The sequence below is a fragment of the Dermacentor silvarum genome, chromosome 1 (genome assembly GCF_013339745.2).
Source record: "Dermacentor silvarum isolate Dsil-2018 chromosome 1, BIME_Dsil_1.4, whole genome shotgun sequence".
Classification (NCBI taxonomy): domain Eukaryota; kingdom Metazoa; phylum Arthropoda; class Arachnida; order Ixodida; family Ixodidae; genus Dermacentor; species Dermacentor silvarum.
Window position 1 is genome coordinate 304058089 of NC_051154.1, and position 26481 is coordinate 304084569.

The 26481-nt window shown below is 49.6% G+C and overlaps 1 protein-coding gene across 1 annotated transcript in view; it reads left to right on the top strand.

Annotated features, from left to right (window-relative positions):
- The window catches only part of LOC119437266 (zinc finger protein Gfi-1), an 81807-nt gene that overhangs the window by 34852 nt on the left and 20474 nt on the right, over positions 1 to 26481 (top strand). The window contains exons 3-4 of the mRNA XM_037704305.2: positions 7034 to 7407; positions 8549 to 9014. Of these exons, the coding sequence (XP_037560233.2) occupies positions 7034 to 7407; positions 8549 to 9014 (840 nt within the window). The remainder of the gene's footprint in view (positions 1 to 7033; positions 7408 to 8548; positions 9015 to 26481) is intronic.

Sequence of the window (26481 nt, forward strand, 5' to 3'; positions counted from 1 at the left end):
TCGGCTACGAAGTGTCGTTCTACGAGGGCAAGCAGTAGTTCCTAACAAAACAATACTAGCGAGATTATTTTTATCTATGGTTTGACACACCTCCGGACCTTACTTCATAATAAAGCCCCTCGAGGTCGAGTGCACTAGATAAAGTTCTCGGTAATGAAATGCCATAGCCGACCCTCGTCTCCCATGGTGCAGCAGGGTTTCACGCGCGTCCCTGTGAGACTCAGATTGAGAGCAAACGGGCTTTGCTGGAGAGCCCTCTTGACCTTTGCACTGTTGACTCGGAGCCGCGCTATTCCTTTATGTGTGCGAAAAGGCCCGCTTGTATTTGTCGGCGCTTCTTGTTAGTGTGATATCAGCTTATGGTGAGGCGTCATAGAAGAACGTCACAGTCAAGTACTGTGTTCCTTACTTTAACTGGCACCGGGAATAATTCGGATTTTACTTATCCGATACTACTTTCGTAGAGTGCGTTCTCTTATTTCCTAAGAAAGGAGGGCAGAAAACTGTGTTACGTGGTATAGGTACCGCAATAAAATTATCGCTACAATCAACTAAATGTCATCTCCCCGAGGCTTTGTGACTGATTTCGATGAAAAGAAATTAAAAAAAAGCTTACTTATGTTTGACGTTCTGTCTTTTGCTGCAATATGGGGCGCTATAACGTACAGCGATTCTAAACGATTTCTAGTTCCATTTCTGCAATATGCCCTCCGCGATTGGTCAAACAATTTTCTGGTCACCCACACTTCGCCTATCTGTCCCGAAAACATCGAAAACTCCCCATCTGAAATGACGTGTACACACGGATCATGTATGCTTAGACAGAAGAAAATAAAAATAATTATTTATGATTATACGCCTTTTTCACTGTTAACTCACCGCTATTGGTCAACTTTCTTTCAGGCTGCACCAACTTTGCAAGTCTGCCACGCGACGTCGCAAAACCGCGCAATCTCACCGCGCAATTTCTCTCGGAATACCCGGAGACTACCCCGTTCCGAAATAAATAGAAGATGGCTGCCCGCCAATCGCTCTGAGAGTGACTACTCGGAGCTACCGGGGAGAATGCATTTATTTGTGTATAATAGAAAGTTTTGCGTCGTAGTATAACGTTGTGGAGGCCTTTCGGCCACGTATACAACATCCCTCTGCCAACTGATCTTCGCTGAGGATCCGTTTTAGCGGCATTTTTAACCGTCCGTTGCACGTCGCTGCGATTTTCGGCCAACCACGGCAAGCTAAGCAAGGGGAAGCGCGGACCAATCCCAGACGCCGGCAGCTAGCTAGGTCCAGCCAAATCCCTCTCTACTTGTGCGTGCTCCTCGCCTCTTGTCAGCCAATTAGATCAGAAAAACCAGTGAAGGTAGGCAATGCTATTTTCTTTGAAAGCCAATAAAAGGGACCTCCTATAAACTAGGAGAGCGTTTGATTGGACTGTGCAAACAACGCTGCAGGTCACCGCCCGATGCTTGGTTACGTCAATTTGACGTCGGGCGATTGGAATAAAAAACAGATTGGAATAGTTTAACATTATAGGGCCCATGGTTGCGACTAAAAAGGCATTTTCATTGAGCACAAATATGTAAAGGTAAATTACCTAATTGTAAAAAGCCCGCGATGCCATCGGCCAATGGCGGACGGCAGTTAAAGAGGCGTTTTGCGGAAACGTTCCTACGTCCATGGCGGGACAGCACACGACGGTGGTGGAAGCATCCTAAGCGGAGCGATCGTGCTTCGTGGGACCATCGGGAATTAACGTGCAACATGGTGTTGCTCTCACTTTCAAGCAAATAAGATTGGTGCTGAAGCATTTTGAACAATTACCTTCACTTTATTCATTGTTTTCCGGCTGGCATGTGGCCAGGCACTGGTACATTAACAGACGATTTTTTTTTGTTTTATCGCTTCCTCTGAGATACATGGTGCAGTATTCCACCAGAGTGTCAAAATGCGGGCCATTGGAAACGGTGACTTCTACGTCCCGAATATACTTTTGTACAGTGGGTGCGCATTGCTACCCACTGGTGAGTGGAGTATGGGTCAGGGTTCCCAAAAACCAACAACATTTATTTCTACTCAATCAACTATGTTCCCGGTCAAAGTCTGCCGAAAAATGTCACCGCTTTCTCCACTTCCAACCCCAGGCGTGGCATGCAAGTAGCCTCTAGTAGGCACCCGCCGTGGTTGCTTGGTGGCTATGGCGTTGGGCTGCTGAGCACGAGATCGCGGGATCGAATCCCGGCCACGGCGGACGCATTTCGATGAAGGCGAGATGTGAAAACACCCGTGTGCTTAGATTTAGGTGCACGTTAAAGAACCCCAGGTGGTCCAAATTATTCCGGAGTCTCCCACTAAGGCGTGCATCATAATCAGATCGTGGTTTTGGCACGTAAAACCCCATAATTAAGCCTATAGTAGGCTCGTCACGGGAATCGCACATTTATGTGAGCAGCTGCATACAATGAAGTGATCAATTGTGTGAACGTGCGCGAAAAGTGGTTATGGCGTGAATTCCTGCAGTGGTCACTGTTTCGTCAATCCATCTGCGGAATACTGTTCATACGCTACTCTCGTTGCGCTCTCCTCTCCGGTTCACAGAAGCAATGAGCATTTCGAACTAAACCAGTAAAAAATTGATGTACCTAGGACCACCGTTGTACCTCACGTTATCGCCCCCGAGATGACAGAACACGCAGATGAAATCTTCTCATCAGGAAAGTTGTTGTCTCTCAAGTTATTCACAATCTGCGATTAACTTCTTGCGCTCCTTGCGCGTGTACTGCGCTTCTTTGGATTGCGTTGAAGGCAAAGCAAAACAAACAAAGCTTGTTGACCAGAGTTCATCCTATCGTGCCTTCCCTACGCTTAGCAATATCCCCGTGGTTTACGGTGTCGAAAAGGTAGAGCACAATTTCCCTACCCATCCAGAGTTGCTCTCGCTGTCTGCATCGCCGCTCGTGAGGAGATGTAGGCCGCGGCGTTTCGCCGTTTGAGCTGCTTCCCAGCTCCGATCTCGGCGCTCCCCACGAGCTCGGGCGCGCGTGCTCTCGCTGCTGTAGCAGCATCGTCGGTGGCAGCGCGCGTCCGTCCCCTGGTCCTGAGGGACCCCTGGGCTGAAAGCGATACTGCTTTTTGCTCTCCCCGCCAGACAGGGCGCTAATTTCATTGCACGCCGGCCGAGGCCTCCCCAGCGTGGCCCGTTTCCAAGCGTAGCACGCTCGAGGAGGGGGAGAGACGCCTGTTGCTGGAAGTGTAGCGCTCGCGTGATTAACGTGGACGTGTGGACGTCCCGGCAAGCGCCAACTTTTCGCTCCGACAACCTGCTGCTGTTTCTTCTGTCGGGGCGCGGGGGCGACTCTCTTTTGTTCCACATCCCGTGCTGCGCGCACTTCGCTCGATCGCGCTGTCTCCTGGGGACGGCGTGGACGCTGCCTGCGTGCGCACTGCTTGATTTCGCTCCATTTTTTTTTCTATTTCTTTTCCCTTTTGTGTCCAGATTGTCTTCGCGTTTCTCGCGCCTTTTTTACTTTTTATCTGTCTGTCAGAATACTTTTTTGTCTTCTTTTGTTTTGGCGCTCTTGCCGTGTTCGCGGCAGCTACCCGCCACACAGTGCACGCGAGGTTGTGGCGGGCTCTGTGTCCTCGGGGCGATTGATCGATTATACACCTGACTGGCTGCCTTTAAAAAAGGCGAGTGGACCGGGCTTTTTGCAGTGTTCTGTTCCTTCACTTATGCTCCATTTGTTGCTGGGTTCTTTTTTTTTTCCGAGAGGAGGGTGGTGGTGTTGCTACAGGCGATGTTAGCCTGGCAGACTGAGGCGACAAGTGCTCCGCTTCAGCATCTCTTTCCATGCCATGATGTGTCACAATGAGTTCATCAATTCCGACTCTCACAGCATTGTGAGTAGAATGCGCGGCACCTCTTTGCCCACTAAGTGCTGTCCTTCTGGGCATACTAACTGTTCTGCACGCGCGTGAGCGAATGCTCTTCTCATCATGCCCAGAAGTATAATCATTCGAAGCATTATTTGGCGTTTGCCAGCCAATTTGCGCCCGTGACATCTCTGGCCTTGTATGGTGCCGGAAAAATAAATTAATAGTAAGTGCCGGGCCCGGTGGTGGGATTTAAAGGAGAGCACCTCAGCGCAGCAGCCGGACGCGCTACCTCTAGGCAGCAGAGGCATGGATACCTCCCTTGCGCCAACTAGCGCTTTGAGACGATTGACTGGAGCGTCATCTCGCATAGCAACGATCTGCTTCTAAAATCTAAAGCACCCAGGCAAGCGCAGCTTTACCCACGTCTCCGTGGCGAGAAATTAGTGCGGTGGCATGCAGAGCAAGTTTCATGCAATCATCGTCGCCCTTGTCATCGAGCCATCATTGTTGAAGTCGTCCTCATGCCAATTCCGTCGTCGGGATGCCATCATCCTCCCCGTTATGCCGTTGCCGTCATGCTGTTGATGTTAAGGCTATCATCGTCATCATCACTCTGAAGCCGACGTGGTTGTGTCCTCGTCTTCTCATCATCAGACACGCGGTCGCGTCACAAACACGCACAGTTGCGTGCCTTACGGAAGCACGTTTCATTTGGTAAAACTTTGCGCAACCCCAATCGATAGTAGATAGCCAGCTTCCCGTAAACTGCGTTGCAAAATATTTATTCGTACACTGGGTGGGCTCTGCATAATTTTTGTGCCAACGTTAGAGATGTGTCTTCCTCGCATCCGCAACCACGCTCTTCCAGCGTGGAATCCTTTAAAGCGTGCTCTGCCGCATAGACGAGTTGCTAGTGGCGAAGCTTTACTTAAGATATGTAGGTTAAAAAACGAGACACAAATGATACTTAGCAAGGTAGCGAGGTTAGGCAGAGGTAATTCTGGTTGGCTACCCTGAACATAGTGAGGGAGGTACAGGGATAAAAAAGAGAAAGATATCATTAGGGGTAGATAATAAATACAGCGATAGCAAGCGGCGTGATTAAAGTCTGCTTTGTAGGCCTTCCCAGGACCTTCATTAGCGCCGATACAGACTTGTGAGCGGAGCTTCTTTGGGAGCACTGGCCTAGAATTATCTGCTCGGGTAGTGAGTGATTGGATGGTCTTTCAAGCACTTTGCACATCACTTACCTCGTGGCACTAGCCTGTGTAGACAAACAGAAGGGCGGAATGTCTCGTCATTCACTCACACTACGATGTTTAATACTATTATATTTTGGTAGAGCTCTATGTCTTTATACTCTCTCCTTTCCAGTTTTTGCGATGTCTGTAAACAAATTAATTTCCGTTTTAAGCTACAAAAAGACCCTTTTTCTGGCCTGGAAAAAATCTTGTGTCACCTTTAATGGGGGCGCTGCGACACTTGTCTGCATCCATCGCTGGGCTTCAAGTTTTTTAGTAATGTTCCGGGGTTGCACTTGGGTTAGGATGCGCACAAGGGATACGCAGCATGTTTTCGCTTGATTGGCCCACCGTTCACGGTCAAACGAGCATGCAGGGGCGGAAAGGTGTAGCGCGCAAAATGTGCAGATGCGAAGCAACGATTGTGTTCGTAAAAAGGCATTGCATAAAGCGAGAAAAATGGAGCCATTCTGCTCGTTTCTGTGGTTACAATAGTCTTGCTTACGTGCATTATCATTTGTTAATTCCTTGTCATTAATTAGCAATCATACAGGAAGCACTTTGTCACAAGTTTACTGACTCAGTAGTTATCGCAGTTTGTCGACGTGCGGCAAATGGCTTCTTCCCTTCCTCCCCCCCTTGAAACCTCACAAGAAATAAAAACAGTGTCAACAGCAATAGGAGCTCCAATACGAGTGCAAGCAGCAATAGGAGTGCCAATGAGTATATGTGCAATTGACACTGTGTCGTATCAGTAGAGCAAGTTGCCGAAAGCAGAGTTTTGATATCTAAATAATTTAGCAACGCAGACTTACCCATCGCACCAAGTCCTGCTGTAGTTATTGGGTATATCAGGCTTATGTTACACATCCTATTCTAAAGCAAATGTCCTCATTCACTCATAAACTTTCTTCTAAAAAATTTGGCTATTTTTCAACTCAATTTCCTTATTGTAAATAGAAGTGTTCACGGATTACCACCCATACGGCAGAAAATACCTTCTAAGCCTCAATGTAAAACGCGTGTGCAATCGGCAGAAAAATACCTGACAATTATTTAATTAAAACACTTTAATTGTTCATCACATTGCAAAACGCTCATTTACTTTGTGACTCGCACTGTTAAGAAACCCAATTCATTACTAAGACATCGCTGCCACAAGGTTGATGCAAAAAGAAAGAAAGGAAGAAAGAAAGGAAAATATTTCATTCGTACCTCTGTCATGTGGTTTCGCTCATCCGTGAAGTATCCACAACCCGCTAAGTTGCTCTTTTTATGCAATTTCAGGCTACTTTACAATATACGAGTGGGTGGTTGAATGCTTAGGATCGTTTTCTAAATTTCCAGATAAACCATCGCTGAAAGCTGGGACCTCATCACCTGCATGCTTAACCAATGCTTTTTGCATCGTGTCATAATGGCGTGGGGAAATAAATTACAATTTAGCATTACGAAATAAAGCAGGCGTTCGACTGCGCAAACAGGAGAATTGTTCTTAAAGCTGTTGTATCGCACAAATTCCTCCAGGCTCTTTTTTTCAAGGACATGGTTAGCAGATAGTCTCAGCATACCGACTGCTTTCGTGCGAATATTTTGCAATATGATTGGGTAAATGCGTAATTTAGGCCACTGAGCTTAAAAAGCAATAGTCGCGCAAAACGACACAAGGGAACGGGGACGAAGTTGGTCTGTCGCCTGTGACCGCTTCCCCTACATGCTCGTCAACCCATGCGACGCACGCGAAAGAGAGCTAACACACTTGCACGCAACACGAGCGCTGAGACTATCAACGGCGGAAACTTGCAAACGTTGACTGGTTAGTTGATAGTCAGCGGCCTTGTTGAGCTTATATTTGCCCTCTTTTTTGCATAGATATAAACTTGACACGGCCGCGACGTGACCGTGTTCTTCCACAGGCGGCGGCAAGGCTGGGGTGGCAGTTACTGACTCGTCCAAGCTGTTCAGCGCTGCGGCGGCGGCACAGGGTCTGTCGGCGCTTCACTTGAGGCCTTTCGCCCTGAGCTCGCTCACATGCGACCTGCGGCTAGGCGCCGTCAAGCCGTGGCTGTTCGCCGACGCGGTCGCGCCACCTCCAGCCGCCCCGCCGCCCCCTCCTCATGGTCTGCCGCCGGCCTCCACCACCACCTCGAGTCCCGCACAGGGTCCTCTGGGACTCGGCAGCGCGGCATCCTCGCCGCCGACGCCACCGTCCCAGGCGGCCAAGACTCCCAGCCGCCAAGCCCTCAGTCCTTCTTCCGGCGAGCCCGGTGGAGGACTCATAACCTCCATGGTAGGAGCCTTTAGCTGCAGCTTCGCGATGGCATGGGACAATACTGTGACGTTAGATAGATAGATAGATAGATAGATAGATAGATAGATAGATAGATAGATAGATAGATAGATAGATAGATAGATAGATAGATAGATAGATAGATAGATAGATAGATAGATAGATAGATAGATAGATAGATAGATAGATAGATAGATAGATAGATAGATAGATAGATAGATAGATAGATAGATAGATAGATAGATAGATGCAGCTAACCCTTTGTTCCCCACAATGTTGTCACGTAAGCCTCCCTTTAGGGTCGGTATTCACAACACTTCTCTCATGTGCGTGTCGTTTAAGATTGGCCATCGTCGAGGCAGTCGTCTAGTGATCACACTAATTGCAGTCATCAGTGGCGGGCGCCTTAACGCCGGCCATTGTGAAAATGCTCTAGCGTTACAGAAGTCTTGTGAATACGGGCCCTGACTACAATTTCCTACCTTGCCTTCAAGGCCTGTAACACACGCGCGGTAGCGGCAACAGTTGTTGCCGAGGGTGAAAAATAATTCTGGAGTACAATGTAAGTTTTGTTTAAAAAAATGTTCTATGTTGTGAGAGAATGTACCACGATTTGTGCTGTCGAAAGTACACCGCTAAGACAAAGACAGCACGACATGTCGCGCGTCGTCAGATACGACTATTATATTCAACACAGGAACAAATAAGTGAGATCAGCATGGTGTATACGAACTGATACTTATTGGATTATGCCTCCAAGAGTAGTAGATGAACGCTAAATACAGCACGAGCTAAAGGTTACCTGTGTGTTCATATTTTTTTTTGGGGGGGGAGGGGGGGGAAAATTACATTAGCACTTGTGCGACATGCGTGTTCTGTGAGGTGGATTATGTATTAGTCTAATTAAAAGCTTGTACACGAAGGTATCTGTTGTATTTTCAAGAATCTCATCACTTATGAGGACGTGTGATCGCAGACAAGAAGCAGGGCACGCGCATATATATGTTAGAGCAGAGTTTCTTAATTAAGTTCAACAACGATGCCGCAAAATGTAAAGGGAGAAAGGTGAATAACTTGCCTTCCGAATATGCGTGCGTAGCTTGAGACGAGCTTGAGTTTTGGGTGCGTTCTTTTTGCGCAGTCACCGTGCAGCCGACTCGATCTGGGCCCTCGGCTGAGCCCGCAGTCCCTGTCGGCGGCCGGCCTGCTGTCGGCGGCGCACCACCACCACCACCTGCACCACTTGCACCACCTGCACCAGCACCCGCTGTCTGACGTGTACTCCTGCCTCAAGTGCGACAAGATGTTCTCCACGGCCCACGGACTCGAGGTGCACGCGCGGCGCTCGCACAGCGGAAAGCGGCCCTTCGCCTGCGAGCTCTGCAACAAGACGTTCGGCCACGAGGTCAGCCTCAGCCAGCACCGCGCCGTGCACACGTCCGAGCGTACTTTCGAGTGCAAGCAGTGCGGCAAGACGTTCAAGCGCTCCTCGACGCTGTCGACGCACCTGCTCATCCACTCGGACACGCGGCCCTACCCGTGCGAGTACTGCGGCAAGCGCTTCCATCAGAAGTCGGACATGAAGAAGCACACGTACATACACACCGGTGAGTGCTCGCTCGACTGTTGCGCACGTCGCTCCATGATGCCCTTGGTTTGAACGAAGCCTACTTGGACTACGTCCACGGCTTTGGGGAGTAATTATCAAGGCACTGCACTTGCGGCGAGAACTGTTGTTATAGGCCGCGTAGTGGCCTTCTTGTAGCAGTGCTGGCTACAATCTGTTACAGGCATAGGCAAAAGGTACAAGGTAGATATAGAAGTTTTAAGTAAGATTTGAAAGATTAAGGAGATGTAGACAGAATATCAGACTGAACATACCTGATTGGATCAAGCAGGCTAGGTGACAATTTGTCGCGATGCCGTTTCAAAGCAGATGCCAATAAACCATGATCATCATCATCATCACGCTCAAGAGTTGTGCACGATGAGGCCAAGAGTCCTCGCTCGCCTCCAGTACCATAAAAGCGTGTAACTGCTAGACTCGCTACGTGACACGCGGTCAACAATGATCACGTGCCACCGTTGGTATCGCAGCCTCTCACAACGACGACACGCAGCATAGGAATTGCAGGAAGAACAATGGCGGAATTAAATGCGTCAACGGACACGTAAGTGCTGACGCACGTGGAAGCGTGGCTGCATTCGTTCGCATGCATTTCTGAAAGTGACGTTGCTAAGCAGGGACCATTGCTTGGTTCAGCCAGTTGAGCCAGCTAATGCAGAATGGCAAAAATGAGAAAGATTACAGTGGTGACACTGTCATCTTTGTCAGTGGTTACAGTGTCAGGGTCAGTGGCGACAGTGATGATTTGTGGCGGTCAACAGGTCCAGATAAGCGTTTAACTAAAATCATAAATTTGAATTTTATAACTTGCCACTTCCCAGCTGGCCTCCCAAACTGTGATCACTGCAGAATATTCTCGGCCCCTATAATCTGACCTGGAATGACTGGCCACGATGGGACATGATTGAACAATGTCATATACTAGCGCCTCTGTACATTTTCTCTCACTCGCATCAAGCGTTGGGAACTTTCTTAGTCCAAACATCTGTTGCAGTGACAAACACCGCGAAGAATAAGATTTATTTGAAGATTTGCTTTTCCTTGCACCTTTTGTATGAGTGAAGCGTGCATACGTGCGTAATATTGCCTCGTCTAAGCAACAACTTATGAAATTTTATAATAATATCAGGTCACCCATCTGGCGGCACATTTAGAAATTAATCCGAAATGCCAGCGATTCTCTACACCCCTATAATTTTTTCATGTGTTTTTATCGAGCCGCGTAATCGCGAATGACTTCGGTCCCATAAAAATACACTGTTTCCGATATGGGCACTCAAAATTTCTTTTGCGGCGGATAGTGTCATTTGTGCATTTTTTTAACAGCGTTAGTTCTCAAGAGCACTTCAGCAAATTTTCATGGTGCTTGTCGCAGATATTATTCTCATCAATATTTCTTTTACAGAAGTCCCCAGAGAAGAAATAAATCTCTCCGGCGGCTAATAACTATTAATAATCTATTCCGGCGGCTGCTGCGTATAGCGCGGCCGCGCGGGCCCTATCTTGAAAGTTATCTTCGATCACTTTCAAGATAGGGCCCGCGCGGTCACGAAGCTATCAAGATAGGGCCCGAGCGCACACGAAGACGAAAATAGGGCCCGAGCTCACACGAAGCTATCAGCCGAGTGCTCATAGCTTCGCGTGCGCTGTGTTTTCGCCGCTTAGTTCGCGTTGAAGCGAGAGGCAGCACGAAGGTGAATTCACTCGATGCTTCGTCACGCTTGCTCACCCCAGCGTTTTGACAGCAAGTTTCCGCGGTCATCGAGTGAGATGTGTTCACGTTTGCTTGTGCGCTCGTGACACCATGCTTGTTAATTTAGTTAGTAAGCAATGCTTTACAAGTTTACACGGCCGATAAGACTACTATCCTTACTTCGCATAGCTGTATTAACTAATTTGCTATCGCAATCGATGCTCCATCTATCGGCTAAAACTGCGACTTTTTTATGTTGATCGAAGTTCTCAGTTCCATTTCTTTCGTATACCGTTATCTGAGCTTGATGGCTTTCTCAGAAGATGACTATTCGCACCATGTGAATTGTTGTAGTCCATATGCACTCATCCGGAGTACGCACTTTATAACCCTCTAAGACAAACTTCACGCGCGCGCATTTTACGAAAAATTCTCGCGCCTTACAATCGCCACTTTGCCCACGCTCTATCTCATCTGGGCTCTTCTCTTGTGACAGGAATCTTTCTTCCGAGACGAATACCAGGCTCAGAATAAAAGTTACGCGCCCGACAGAGAGAGAAGGGGAAATAAAAAAAAACGGGGGAGGGATGGGGCGGCGAAAGCTTTCCTCGCCTCCTCTACAGCTTTTCGTATTTCCCGGATTCTTCTCATTTCTGCCTTCCTGAGAAAGCTGTAGAAAGCAATCTACTCCCGCCATGCGAATAAAGATGAGGGTCGAGCACGCCGGGAATAGAATCCCCTAGCCCTGTGCGAGATGAGCGGGCACGAGACAATCATATTCAGGCGCCCTCCGTTCGTATATTCGCGCCGGCGTTGAACTGTAGAATACGGCGAACCTCTCTCTCTCGGTGGCGGCAAGAGAAAATAAATAAATAAGAGGCACGGCACGCAGAGAGAGAGAGAGAGCCAGTGCAGGCGGCGGCGTCTCTCTCCAGCACCGCGTCAAAGGATTCCAGTTCGCTGCATTCTCGTCCCACATTGAAGGGCGGCTCCACATCTCGGCGGCGACGAGAGTGCGCGACGTAGGCCCGAGCGCCGAGCGCGCCCAACAAAAATCCCGTCGGACTTGGTCGAACTGAATGCGAAAGGGGAATGTTGAAGAGGTGAGAAAAGTTTTCCGGCACCCATATCAGCGCGGCTTGATGCGGCTGCCGCTGCCGCCGCCGCCGTGGAGGCGCCCTTTCGCGGGCTGTCTCTATCATATCGAGCGGACGGCGCGGCGGCAAAGCTATTCCCGACCAACGAGCGCTGAAAAGAAGCGCTCGTCGGTCCCACGCGAAGCCGAGCAATGACTAGTTCATTCGGTAGGCGCCGCGAATCGGCCGGCACCAGCTCTGGGCCCGCGGCACTTTCCGTGAAAGTGCCACCGCTGAGAGAGCGATCGCCGCCCGAAAATGCCGCGCGCGAAAGCGCGCAGTGTGCGTGATGATGGTCGGGAACGAAAGTGGCGCATATCGTTTCTTCGGAATCCAAATGGCGAAGCCTCTTGATGGCGCACTTCGCAGCGCCGCGGTTCCCGCGCGTTTCTCGGTGGGGGAAGGAGGGACATTTCAGGTAACGCGGAGACGCGAGTTGTTCGTGTCGTCAGTGTATACTCGCGATCCTGGAGCCCGCGGGAAAAAACTTGCACTTCAAGTTTTAGACGTGCCAGCATTGCACGGCATCGTCGATGTTCACAAATGCCCGATTCTGTCCGATGTTGCGTGTAGTATGAAAGTGACAAAGCCATCGCGACGATTCACATGAGGCATAGCGATTCTTTTGTTGTTGTTTTAGTTCAGCGCTAGCGAGCATATTGTCACGTTGTAGTGACGGTGAAGAACAGGACACTGCCGAAAGCGTGTCTTATGGAGTGAACTTGGGCCTAGGAATTTAAATAACACTCAAAACACAACATCAGCGACAAGCACAATCGTCGGGTCCTTGAAATGGTATCTAAGGGTCAAGTCCATCGGCTATTTACACATGACTCATCGGACATTACAGCGTAATCAGTGGTACGTGCGTACGTTCGAGAATGTGTGTACGTCACTATTTGCGTCGCTCACGCAACCTTTTAAAACAAGGTTCTTTTGCTGTAGAATCGCCGGAAACATTCGGGGGAAGTTACGATACATGTAGGCGCGTCTTCCACCGAGCGATAACTTTGTAACAGTGGTCAGCCGGTGAAAGACTGTCACACAATAAAGATAAGTAATGTGCGCGTATCAATGTCCCCCTCTTAAAAAGCATCGTCCCGCTGCTGCAAACAGAGCATGAAAGTGATGAAATACACGTAAATATAGAACATAACAAACCAAGTAACAATTAAAGTTTTACAGTTCGTTAAATAGCGTAGAACGGCTTAAGATGCGGACGACTTCAGGTCGTGTATGCAGCCGCTTTGTTTGCGAAACACCGTAGGGCACGACCTCATAGTGCACCAAGACATCGCAGCATCTTGTATGACACAAAATAGCGTCGCAGACGTTTTAAGCATAAAATGATTTTAGCTCCCGTTGTCGGCGACCTTCAAGACACCTTGAGCGAAAATACAGAGCCGTTATTCGGGCACTCAAGACGAGAATTGGCGCGAGAACGAAACGAGAACCTGCGAGAACATCCGGGCATTGTTGCGAGAGCAAAACGAGATCATCCGGGCAACCAGTTGAAACTTAAGAAAATGTGGTCTCTGGCCCGCAACCCCTTGTACAGGGCCGCATTACATACGCTAATTACTGCCCAAACAACGTACAAAAAATAATGCTTCCAATTTTTTCCCAATGTTTGTTCACACTATCACTCAAGCTGTAACTTCTAGTACGTTGAAGTTTAATTTGTCATTTCCAATGGCGACGTTCAAAAGGCAGATACAGTGCACCATACACTTAATTGTGATCTTTTGCGCTGAGACAGGGTTGCCTGTGCTCTTTTCAACGCCAGCGTTCTGTGAGTTCCGCGGCGCGGGTTTTGCGCCACCTCCTTCGAGAGATGGCGCCACGCTTCGTGACCAGGTCGGCAGCGACCGGCGCGGCGCGGATGGTTGTTTAACCGAGACGAGACTTGCAACGAGGTTCAGTTCAAAACAGCTTCATTTCGGCTCAGTAAGCTTTCAGCTCTGCGTCGCGGCACGAATATGCTTTGCCGGTAGCCATTTCATGCTTAAATCTACTCTCGGTGACGGGAGAGCCAGCAGTTTTTTTCACTGGGCACACGTCGGCGTGTTGGTGCGCAGACCTAAAAAAAAATGTCACAGTTTCGCCCTAAGGGCGAAGCAATGAATGCGATAGCAACACAGCAATGTCATACGAAGTAAGGTGAGCGGCTTTGGTAGCAATATGAATTGTAGTAAACATGAGCTGATTAAGTAAGCAGGTGTGCTGCGGCGTAAGTAGACCGACATGAAGAGAGACTCGATGACCACGAGAAGGCGCGTGTGAAACGGTGGTGTTGATGAGAAGCGCTTCCCGTGGGCAGCGCGTGCGAAGGGACACACCTGTAGCGCTGCACTGCCGATCCGGGCAGCATTGCGTGTGTAGCGTGCGTTGGAAAATGTGGCCCGACTATTACGAACTGAATGAACAAGCGTGGTGTGAGCGCGCACAAACACGAAGAGATCACACTGAATGACAGCAGACAACGACTGTCAAAACGCTGGCAGCAAGCATACGCTGCAGCGGGCGAAGGTACGTGCGGTCTATTGCTTCAACGGAAACTGAGCGGCGAATGCACTTAAAGGTCAGAGCCGTGTGGAGATAAGAGACGGTGCGAGCGAGCGACGAGCGCGGTTGTTGGCAGAGAAGTGCGCCCCCCCCCCCCCCCCTTGCTCCCTCCGGCGCTGGCTTCCTGCTTCCTTGCTTGCGCGTGGGAGATTGAGTGCGTTCGCTCTCCGTGATAGCGCGCGTCTCCGCACGCTTCCTCTCGGGCATACGGCGCGCGGCGAAGATATTATCTATAGGGAACCTCACGGCGACGGCGACGGCGACGGCGACGACGACGGCGACGACGACGCCGACGGCAGAAATCCGGTTCAAGTGTCCATATAATTGCTATCGCAATAAAATGTTCGCCGGACTGGTATTCCTCATAGTGCCGTAGAAGATTGAAGTGCCGGCTGTCGGTTCTTTGCTGGTTCTTGATGCGCATGCGGGCGAGTTGTCGGGCTTCTTCGGCGTGCTGGAGGTAGCCAGCGACGTCGATGCTGTCTTCGTCTCTGGCATTCGGTAGAATGCCGCCAAGTGTGGTAAGGGGGTTTCTTCCGTAAACCAGCTTGAATAACGTCATATGTATTGTTTCTTGCACTGCCGCATTGCAGGCAGCAACGAAGATGACGCCATGCAACGAAGCGTGCACACAGTACCGCAGACAAGCATTTTGAATTATCATGTTCCTTCATACTGGCACACATGAGTGACCTAATGATCTAATGTTTAAATGTTCTAGGTTGTGTGCGCGTGTGCGTGCGTGCGTGCGTGCGTGTTGTGTGCGTGTGTAATAATAACCTTATGAAGCTCATATCAGTTTTAACCCTCGGCCTAAGGAAACAATGTGTTGCAGCTACCGTCAAAACTTCAAGTGTTAGCGACTTACCACCGGGCTACATTTTACGTGGAATGGGCATCACAATTTTTGTACTGTGACTTCAGCTTTCCTCCATTTCGTTTGTTATAGTTAATGAACAAAAGCAAAATATTGCTGCTTCAAGTAACAGAGAGTATTATAAAGATTAGGGACAAGTGTCTATTTATTTATATTCATTTATTCAAAATGCCCTTAAAGGCCCTCAATAGCTATTACATGAGAAGCGGGGGGGGGGGGGCGGGGGGGGGGGGATCGAGGTAAGGCATTAACATGGGAACCAGAATAGTTACTCAATAATAGTGTGACTGAAGTGGGCGAATGAATAGTGTTAGTAGACATGACGCCAGACAGCGCTTGCGCCGTGTCTAATATGTAAATCTTGGCCTTAATTGGTCGCGTTATTCGCCACTGGCCATAACGCTACCAAGCCCCTTAAACTGGACGTTCACTACTTCTCATTTAGCTTACTTTCGTAACGCTTCCGTGTCGTGCAAAAATAAGAATATAGACAACCGATGAAAATGGGCCCTGACGACAGCCAACTTTGGCTGCGTTGACGTGATGCTGCTTGTACAGTCCACCCTGTTTCATTTCTCAAGGAGGCAGGTAGGGAGGGAGGAAGCAGGAAAAGAAAACGTGTACTTCAGGGAAAAAGGAAAAGGAGGGGGTGGGGTGGGAGGGGAGGCTTGCCTACGCGCTAGCTTATCTTTGTCCCAATGAAGCAAATAAAACAAAAAATTATGACATGGCCAGACGAGGCCGCTGCAAAGCAAGTGTTCGTGTGGGGAGGAGGCGTAGCAATCATTTCTTGCATTCCGGCAAGCATTGCAACGTTGCGAAAAAAAGAACAAGACACCTCTCGGGAGAGTGCTGCCGCGCAGTGCAGAAACGAGCAGCGCAAGACGGCGCCGGATTCAATGAGAGGCAAACACGGCGCCGTGCTTCTCTTCGGATGGCGACTCTCGCAAGGAGCAGGACTGAATTCCCGCGCGCGCTGGTTTCGCCGCTGGCAGGAGGGTATGGGAAGCAAGCCAAAGCAGCGCGCGAGACAAGAGTTGAGCGCCGCAGAGAGCACGCATGATGAACCCGGGGGAAAACAAAAGCGGCTGCAAATTGTAGGGAAATCCGATTGTGTGTGCGCGCCGCCGTCCGAGAGAGGGACCTCGGGGAAAAGCTCGCTTGGCGGTGGCTGCCGCGCTTGGCGGCCGCCGCCGCCTGCCGAGGGTGGAAGGCGGCCGGCTTTAAAATTTGATCAGACGTCTCGCCCGTTTTCTCGGCGCGACCCTCTTGCTGTCGGCCCGACGGCAGCCCCCCCCCCCCCCCTCCCCCCTCCCGCGTCAGGCAACCGTCGCACGACGCGCGCGCGAGCACGCAGAGACAATAGCGCTCGCCAACGGAGGTGGGGTCGCCCATTAAGAATTCAGTGACCAATTAAGGGCCGGAAAAGTGTGCTTGGTGTCTCCCCCACTTGCCGGTGTGAGCGCTCGACAGACCGCGTTACGGGCTAACCCACAGGCCTGGCAAGCAAGCGCATCCGAGGGGGAAACGACGCTAGCTCTGATTCTGCGAGCCTGCCGCGACCGGAGTCATCCACCATCCTTTTACTGTCGCCTCGCGTCCTGTCGCCCCTGACACACGGCGCGGACTCGCGTTTTAAACCGCCCCTGCGGCGCGGGCTACTCGCGCGCGCGCGCGACACCCCACCCACCCACTTCTAGGAGGAGCGCGGGCATTCCACTTTAAAAACCGGGGTGCGTGCATGCCCCCCCACTCCCAACCACCTCTTCTCTCTGCCGCTCTCTCTCTCTCTCTCGCTGCCTGAACAATCGCAAAGAAAGCGCTTACGTGTGCGCGCGCGCAGGGAACGGCAGAGGGCGCAAGCATCTCCCGTGTAGGGGGGCTGCGTGTGCGCCTCGTGCGCGCTTTCGAGAGAGAGGCGCGCGCGCGCACACACACAATAATCGCGGCCGGAAGTCATAGCCCGGCCCGACCCGAAGCGCACACAAATCCAATTTGGTGGGCCATTTGTCTTGCAATGGCGCCCCTCTCCGGAACATCGCGCGGGTTTCCCTCGGGCGCGCAGGTTGGCTCCCCGTCGGAGGTTTGAGCGGGTCGTTTAGCCCCTGTGGCACGCGCGGCCCGCGCCGGACTCGGGCTTTTAGCCCCGGTATAAATTATACAGCGCCGCTCGGGCCTGGCCCCGATTGCCGCGGCAGCGAGCAGCCCGGTTGTTGGCAAGCGCGCGCACCTTGGAGCGCCAGGCGCCGAATTCCGAAATCCTTCTTTGCGATCGCCCCGCCGCTCCAAGGTACACACGCGCACTTGCAGGCCAGGCCTATTTAATAAAAGCCAGCAGCCCGGGCCGGACCGGGGAAAGAAAGTGGTGCAGTCTCGATCCCTCGGCTACTACCCCCCGCCCTCCCCTTACGTCCGTGCTCGTCGGGCAGCCGCTTAAGAGCCCATCGGGCCGATATCGCGCGCCGGACGGTTTGTTGTCTCTGACAGCGGCGGCCAGGCCCGTCGCGAAGCCCCCTCGTGGCTGACTCAAAAGGCCGTCCCCGGCCGCCGCCGAAATTGCGGGTGAGAATTACGATCCGTGTTCTGTTCTGGCCAAACGGATCGCTGCCTGTTTTCCGCGGATTTATTCTCCGATTCGGACACATATATATACCGGTCTCTCTTCTCCGTTACTTTATTTCATCTTCTTTTGACCCGCCTTTCGCGCGTGCACCGCCCTCTATACTTCTTGAGTTGCCTTTATTTTCGACCACCTCACTCTGCTTCATTCCTTTCCCGCGGCTAACCTCGTTATCTGACATTGCCGTGACTCGTAGCCGCCAGTGTTCTGGTAGCAAATCGATGATGCGCAGAGGCGACTGGAGATGAGAGAAGAATATAAAGAAGAGGCTTGGGAGCCGACAAACGCTACACTTGTCCAGCGTGACCTTTCTCGTGGCAGCAAGCGTGCCAATCGGAAGCGGTGCATGTCACAGAGTGGGGTGTGTTTTCTTTTTATTATTTCTTTTTCTCAGTCCGACGGGTCTCTCTACTATAACAGCACCTCGGCATCCGGAAAACGCACGTAGCGTTGTAAAGTAGTGGACTTTATGTGTCAAGTTCTTTTTTAAAAAAAAACTTTAGAAGGACGCAGAAGAAGAAGAAAGCAAAAACGTTCGCGAGCTACAAACTTGTGCCTTTTATTCAATTTTTTTTTTTCATTTAAAGGTTTGCACTTACGTGCACCACATATGCGTTTCTTTGCTCGAGCTCATCTAAAGACACGGTGATCTTTAGCCCGCAGTGTCCATCAGACCCTATGGGGGAGATGCTAAACCCGCATGTTGCTACAATTCATCCCCACCACCACCACAACTTATTCCAACTTTTTTGGCACGACAAATAGAGCGAAAAGATACAAATGTCAAGTTGAGCGTGACTGAGATACTCTCGGGCAAAGAGCATACTGCGATATGGATGTGACTCTGTAACCTTCTTTTTCTACTATACTGCAAAAATAAACAGTGACCCTCTGTTTCCCAAGTGAAATTTCGCTATCTCGATGCAGCTATAGTTCAACTGGAGAAGCAACTCGAGACGTGGACATTTCAGCCAGCCCGTCCTCGCTTCACCATGAAGCCGGCAGGGGGTGGTTAGCAGACACTTCTACATTAAAAGTATTTTGTCGCTTGTGACCGCGGAAGCTTGCTGCTTCGCTCAATTCTCTATGGTTGCACGTAGTGTTGAAAACGTTACCGACTGCTACGATAGGGACGAGACACAGGTACCGTGATGGCTGCGGGAAGATGCTAATGGATACCTTTAGCTATTTCGTGCGTGTTCAAGCATTGTCGTGCCATAGCAAGCGAGTGAGAGAGAGTATTATCGCAGAGAGTAGTCGCAATGACGGAGACCTGCAGTGCCGAAACAGCCTAGAATAGCAGCACTGCTACAGTGTTGTGTCTAATCACAAAAAAGTTCGAAATTATCTTGTGCTGCACGCGTGGTCTCTCTCTTCAAAAATTTAGGAGTAAATAAAATATTCGTGGTTATTACGTCAGAGCCAACACGGTTATGCTGGCAGAAATGTGGAACCTAATCACTCACTGAAACAAGAAATGCTACACGTTTTGTTTCAGCACAGCGTCAGAATTCAACGAATCATTCAGCGCCATGAATTCCCCAGTAAAGCTGGGTAAATGCTACGGTGTTTAGTTTATCTTGAATTTAGGTTCGCCGATCTTTTCATTGTCATGAGAACTATTACGAGAAAATATCGGCAAAATATCACTCTCACACTGTCTCTGCGCTCATAATATCTGAGTGCTTGATCGCGTATAGCAACTGCTGTCTGATGGTGCTGATATAGTGCCGCACTAGCGGAGTGGAAGGGAAACAGCAAGATAGTTTTTACAAATTTGGAGGTTCAAAAGGCTACTCATGGTGCGCCATTTAAAAAGCACCAAGAAGAATAGGATGTGCAATTACACTGCAGATGTTAACTGGTATACACGGCGCGCGTAACCATCATCGTGGCTTAAGTTTACATTACACTACATTCACAATCGCTGTTACTTCTACGAGTATTCCTTTATACAACGACCTTATCAGGAGTCTGAGAAAATCCCAAGGCCACGAATTGAAATATACACAGGTTAAGGCGGTTGCGTCCATCGCGTCTACGCGTGCGGTTAAGAGTGCGACCATCGCTTGAGTCATTACCCCGCGTTCGCGACGCGAGAACGCCAACTTCCGGACGCACGTCAGCGACGAAAGAACGGAGGCCGCACCGTCATAAACAACGCTGTTTACACATTGCAATCGCGTGTTTGTGGGCCGAGGGCAGTCGTGATGGGCCGCCCCAGAACCAACCGCGCGGGGGTAAGGGGGTTTGAACAGCTACACATTGAATGGGGCCCGGAGCATGTCGTGCGTGTGGGGCGACCGCCGTGACGGCTTTGACTCATCGCGTGTATCGACGTTGACGCAGAGAGCGAGCGGCTCGCGAAATGCGCGCAGCCCGGCAGCAAGGTTGTGCCGAGCAGGACAAACAACGGGAGTCCAGATCCGTTAACCGGATTACAAGTCGCAATTTGCGCGCGCTCTCTCAACCCGAGAGCCTCGGGAAAGATTGAATTTCAGCGGGCCCTTGGAACTTGATTCAAAGGAGGGGCCTTCTCCACCTTGCCTTGGGGGATTTTGACCGCACACGAGCACACACGCCGAGACAGGGACGATGCTGCTCACGCCCTCCCCTTCGTGGCCTTTGGTGCCTTCGCGCTTGCTTTGTTTTGCTTGGCTGCTAAGGAGGATAGGGAAGGAATGGAGGGGTTTGGTGGGACACGGGGACCCAGAGGGCGCGCGCTTGTTGTGGACAGCCGGGCGCGAGCGTGGACCGCGCTTCTTGCAGGTCGCTATAGTGACCGCCGCGACTTTGTTTGCCTGTCTCTCATACGGCTGGCGCTTCGGATGAAGTCATGATTATGGCGACAGCTTGAGCGATCCCTTTGTTGATGTAGTATTCTTCTGTTCTTTGTTGTTTTATTTATTAACTTAAGTTCTTTCGCCACGTAGGTGAATTATGTTGAAACTCATCGCTCGCGCCACAGAAATGAAGTAAAGTTGCTGCGTTCAAGTGTCTCTGTCTGGGAAACGTAGTTGAGAAATGGAGCAAAATATATTTTTTTAACGGAAAGAGTCAGAAAACTAGTAAAGATCAACAAGTTGTAAGCGCAAAAATATGTCACTAATGAACACGGTTAACAGGTTATTGAAGTCTGAACGCGCTTCGGGAGCACCTATGGAAGGGGGATCAAAATACTCCCCAACCAGTGGTTGCAGCTGGTTAGGCCAGCAAAACGAATAGAACTTATCCGGTGTAAAATGACGTGGCGTTGTGCTACTTGGTGAGCTTTAGAAATAAACATGTGTGTGAAATGGACAAGGCAAAGCAGAAGATGGAGACAACAAAGTGCTACTACTAACTGATTTTATGAATGCTTGATCAGCACCAATATATACACGAACTCATAGCAAGAGAAACAACAAAGCACAAATACCCAGACATGACGCCTTCCTTTACATCACATCACGCGTATGGTGCAGCTCATGCGACCATATGTGACATTGCGATTGCGAAAAAGCGAACATCACTGGCGAACACTTCCCAAGCTATCCACGCGGCAACGAGAACCTGCGAGCGTTTACCTGCTAACGTATTCCTGTGCATATCTTTTGTACACAGAACTGCTACGCAGACTTTCTTCAGAACATAGTGAAGCTCTTTTAGAAGGTACTCCCTGTCTCTGTCTACTGACTTTCCAAAGAGATACGCAGTACCCTCCAATAATTTCTCACCCATTAAGTCTCAAGTTATTTACGGGGGAAAAATGAGTCAGACGTTTTACAGTGACAGCTCTTATGGGCTTGTTCCCCTGGTCATTGTGATTGACGCCGGTGACCGCCTCCGTCCACCACTGGAATCCCAAAATCCTTCGTGATAGAATGACAAAGGAAGAAAAATACTCATTGCGCCGCGAGCATTCGAAATTACGACCAGCAGATTGCTAGCCTAGCTATCAGCCACTCTGCCCGATGCTACATAGGTGAATTAAGTTGAAACTCATCGCTCGGGCCACAGAAATGACCCTGAGAATACTGATACTGGAGCGCGCGATCGCACCAGCAGGAGCTATAATTGGCTAACGCTCGCTCAACGTCTGTGTGTGTTTCGTGTAGCCTTCCCAGTTGCGGGGACGATCCAAAATTAAGTTTTCTTCTTCTGCATGTAATATCAATGATTGAGCGCGTCTGCTTCGTGTTCATTAGTCTTCTAATTCTTCTATACATCTCGTCTTCGTCTCATGTTCATTGGATGGCACTGACGTCGGCTTCTTTTCTTCAAGGGTATATAGCTGATGCCTATTAATTGGGTAGTCCAAACATAAACTTAAGAAAAGCCGAACGAATCCAGCGGTAGGGACCTAAAGGGTTGATTTAGTAGAGACAAATGGAAGTCTGGATAGGTAAGAGGCGGAACAAAAGCCGGGTCTCTGCACTTCAACACCGGTAGGTGCATCTTCCACAAACGAATGCAGCTCACACTATTTGACTTCTCGGAAGAAGATTGTTCGTTTGCACCTGCGAATGTTCACTACAACAAATACCACAGGAAAGAGACTAAGCAAAAACTTACTCTGCATTGTATTTCTCCCGCTATTGCGTCACAGATTCGCGTTACGGGCGAAACTGCAACTTTAATGTGAGTAGCATGCTTAGGGTTCTTGACGCCCTTTCCGGAGTCTGTCTGAGTGTCGAACCGTTTTCCCGAGCACTTGGGTCACTAAGAGTGGGTAGTCTACGTGATCTAATGGACAGTGCATCAGGCTGCTATGCTGTGGGAACATGGTGCGAGACGAACCGTCGGGCCAACTTGGGTACACTGGTTATGTGCCGCTGTTAAATGAACCTCTCTGATGCCAACTTGGAGCTCTGGGTATCTTCAGCGAACCGGACGCCAACTTGAGTGACTGGTATATGCCACTATAGTTATGTGCCACTTTTCAATTAATCTCTTTGAGACCAACTTACGTAACTGGGCATGTGTCACTGCGTATGTGCCGATCTTCAATGACTAGAAATATCTTTTAAAAGTTATCCGGTGGTCAGCGGAATCAAGCCCGCGCTATGCGCGGAATTCGCGGCTATCGATATTTTCTGAGCCTTTATTCACGAAAAGCCCTTAAGCTAGGATTGTTCGCAAAGAAAACTTTTGCTAACCCTGATTCCCCTGATGCTTAGCAAAAATGGCCGGCCTATGGCAGAAAGCGCTTATGAACAAGACGTTTGGTGAATTCGGCCCCTGGACATTTGTACCTTCAAATATTTTGTCTATGTTTATTAACTGTGACAGTATGAGAAGTTTGATTATTCGACGGACCGTTGTTCCAAAATTGTAGCTAAATACAAATAAAGAAAACTCGCACAACAACATTATTAAAAAAAAAACTTCAAATAGCGAAAACCTTTCACAATCGCTTACGGTGAATGAAACACACTACATGCACTGTATAAACTTAGCTAGAAAGTGAAATAAAGTTGCAAATGTATACAAATCAAGCCTACTGCACAGTCGGCGCAGGACCTGCGACAAGCACGAGTAGTGACGGTTGATGGTGAAGTAGTTCTGTTCACAGCAAAGCGCTGAAGAAGTCACTAACGCAGGAAAGTTATCATGTCATTAAATGAACTGTGGAGAAAAAAAAGAACAACGCAACAAGGCGCATACCATGTCAGTGACACGAGAAAGCCATCGCGACGTTACCTTGTTTCTTCAATACCATCGAGGACAGACACACGCACGCACACACGCGCACACACACGCTCGCACACCCACGCACGCACACGCACACTCACACACACGCACACACACACGCAAACACACACGTATACACACACGCACGCACACGCGCGCGCGAGCGAGTGAAATTTAGGTGCTCACCAATCGAACAGATCGGCCATTGGCTTCCGTCGAGGCGATAAGCCCATAGACGCATCGCACTTGCTGTGGACTTGCCTGTCTAGAAACTTCTGTTTGTTTGTAATGCGATTCTTTTCATTTTCGCGCTTCCTCAATGGCCCAAGTCGTGCTCCACCTGTATTATACCCAGCATCGGTGAGTCGTGAGATAAGAAAGTACTAGAGGTCACATTGTAACTGCCCAAGATGAAACCGGCCTGCAGGCATCGCGAGACACATCTCCCCTACAACTGTTTATCCGGTTCGCACTCCCTGAAGTGAACGGCGTGAGACAGTATTTTTATACTATCGCCTTATAGGCCTTGAAGACATCCCCTGAACATTAAAGGCACTTTTACTACTATTTTTCACTTCAAGTACTGCCTTTCAGTTTCATGCGGTTCCAATCAGTAGCTGTACTGCGTTTTCAGCTTCGGTTTGCTTCAAATATCGCTTCATTAGCTTTTTTTTCTCTTTTCTTTTTCTTTTTTTAATTGTATTTCCTACTGTGGCCGTTCAAGGAAGCTTCACACAAAATCAAGCGCACGATGCATGACTGGAAGAGTTGCTTAAATAGAGACAATGTCATAATGAATGACAACCCGACTTCATATGTTCGATGTGAAGGTTGGATTATATATCATACGCGCACATAATACCCATCACAAGCACGGTACAACTCATTTTGTTATGCTAACGTGAATACTAGCTTATCGACATGAGTGAACTTGCACATGTGTTCACACGGGGCATGTGTCGACATTTTCGGACTACAAACGATAAACTCACATTTCTGATGTTAAAGTGACACAACCAGCACTTTGCCACTATAAAAGATCCGCAATGGCACTCGTCGTTTCAGCATACGTTTTACTTTCATCATTCATCGGGTCGTTTCTCGCACCAAGCGAAGTCGGTCTGCGCCTTCAAAAGAAAGAGTAATTGCACGTCCTGTGAGATTTTGTGCTCCGCAGTATAGTCCGGCCTGGATGCCCATCTTCGCACACTTTCATTCGCAAAACGGCGCGCCTAAATTGTTCGTTATTGAAGCTGTGCGAGCGTTCGCATTTCGCATACAAACGTTACGTATGCACTGTTTGGCTAATTTAAGCGCAGTGAACCGCAGAGATCCGCAGAGATCCGCTTCACTACGCATAGAGGGTACGCTGAACTATCACAGGCGTTTTTATTATTATAAGGGGGGGGGGGGGGGGGCGCAGCGTTTTGCGAGCCGAGAGCCAGTGAACAGAATAGCAAGAGGAATCACGTGAGGCACAGAAGCGTTGGACATAAATAAATCAAATAAAAAAATAACGGAACGAAGAGGCGGACGAACCCGAGGCAAAGTGCACGCGATGAATAAACGAAGGGTCCAGCGCGGCGTTACCGGCTACGCATGTGCGCGAGATTGGAGAACTCGCTGATGAAGGCGGAGAGAGCCCGCTCATCATCATAATCATCACCGCGGAGGCGTCATTAGCCGTCGAGGGCCGCTGATTAGCGAACATGCAAATGCACCGCGCTAGATTTCGGACGGCGGACTCTCGCGCTGCCTGGCACAGGCCAGGAGCAGCGGAAAAAAATATGCACAGATGAAGCGAGCAGCGCACGGAGAGAAAATGGAAGGGGGGGGGGGGGGGGGTAGAAGGGTCATTTGCATGCAAGTGCGCCCGGGAATTGACCCGCACGTTCCGGTGCCCGCAGCTGCAACCCCGGAGCCGAGAGGCTCTCGGTCTGCGAGGCGAGAATCCGTGGCCAGCTGAAACGCGCAACGCGCTCCTGCCGCTGCTGCACCCCGGCAAAGGACACTCGTGGAGCCGTTTCCGAAGCTCGACGCACATATGTCCACGCTGCGGGCTGGACACGGCGCCGTAAGGAACAAATCCAAGCTCCAGAGTCTCCTAAAGGCGCGCTAAAAGGCCGTGGTTGTCGCCCGTGGTAGTACTCATTTGTAAGCTTGCCACTCGGTGGAGCGCGTTCTTTTTTTTCCCCCCCTTTTGAGTGCGCTTGTGCGTGCGCCTGTGTGTATTATGTGAAAGAAGTTCACCCAAACGCAGCTTTTTTTGCGGTGCCATTGTCTTACTGGCAGTTGCCCTGGTAAGAAAACAGCGTAGTTGTTGAGAGACTAATATGCAATGCCTGCGGGCCTTTAATGCTGGCTTAATTAAATAAAACAAAAACAAATGAGCAGTATGTACAAGCATAGAGATAGCAGCAACTATCTATTGATTTGTGACCTTTAACGACTCAAGGTTACACTGCAATGCAATATAATGTTAACATACGGCGTAATTAGTCTAATAATTACAGGGAGGTGATATGCACATGGCGCATTCAACCTTAGAAATGTCCACGTCCACTCCCCTTACCACTCCAACTGTCAGAATTATTGAAAGTTGGGCTAATTGATATGGGGTTTATTTTGGTGCGATGGCGACAAGAAAGTAAACGAATACGGATAAACAAACGCTGGACACAAGGGCCAACTATGAAGGCAAGCTTAAATAAGAAACAGACAGAATATATGGCAACACGCGGTAAGTTCAAGTGATCTTGTCCATTCAAAAACCGAAATTATTTTTTATGCAGAGCAGTTCATGGATGACTGATGCATTTGTCTTTTTCTTTTGTCTTTTTTTTAATGAATGCGGCAACTTTTAATTATCTCGCGCGTTTTCTG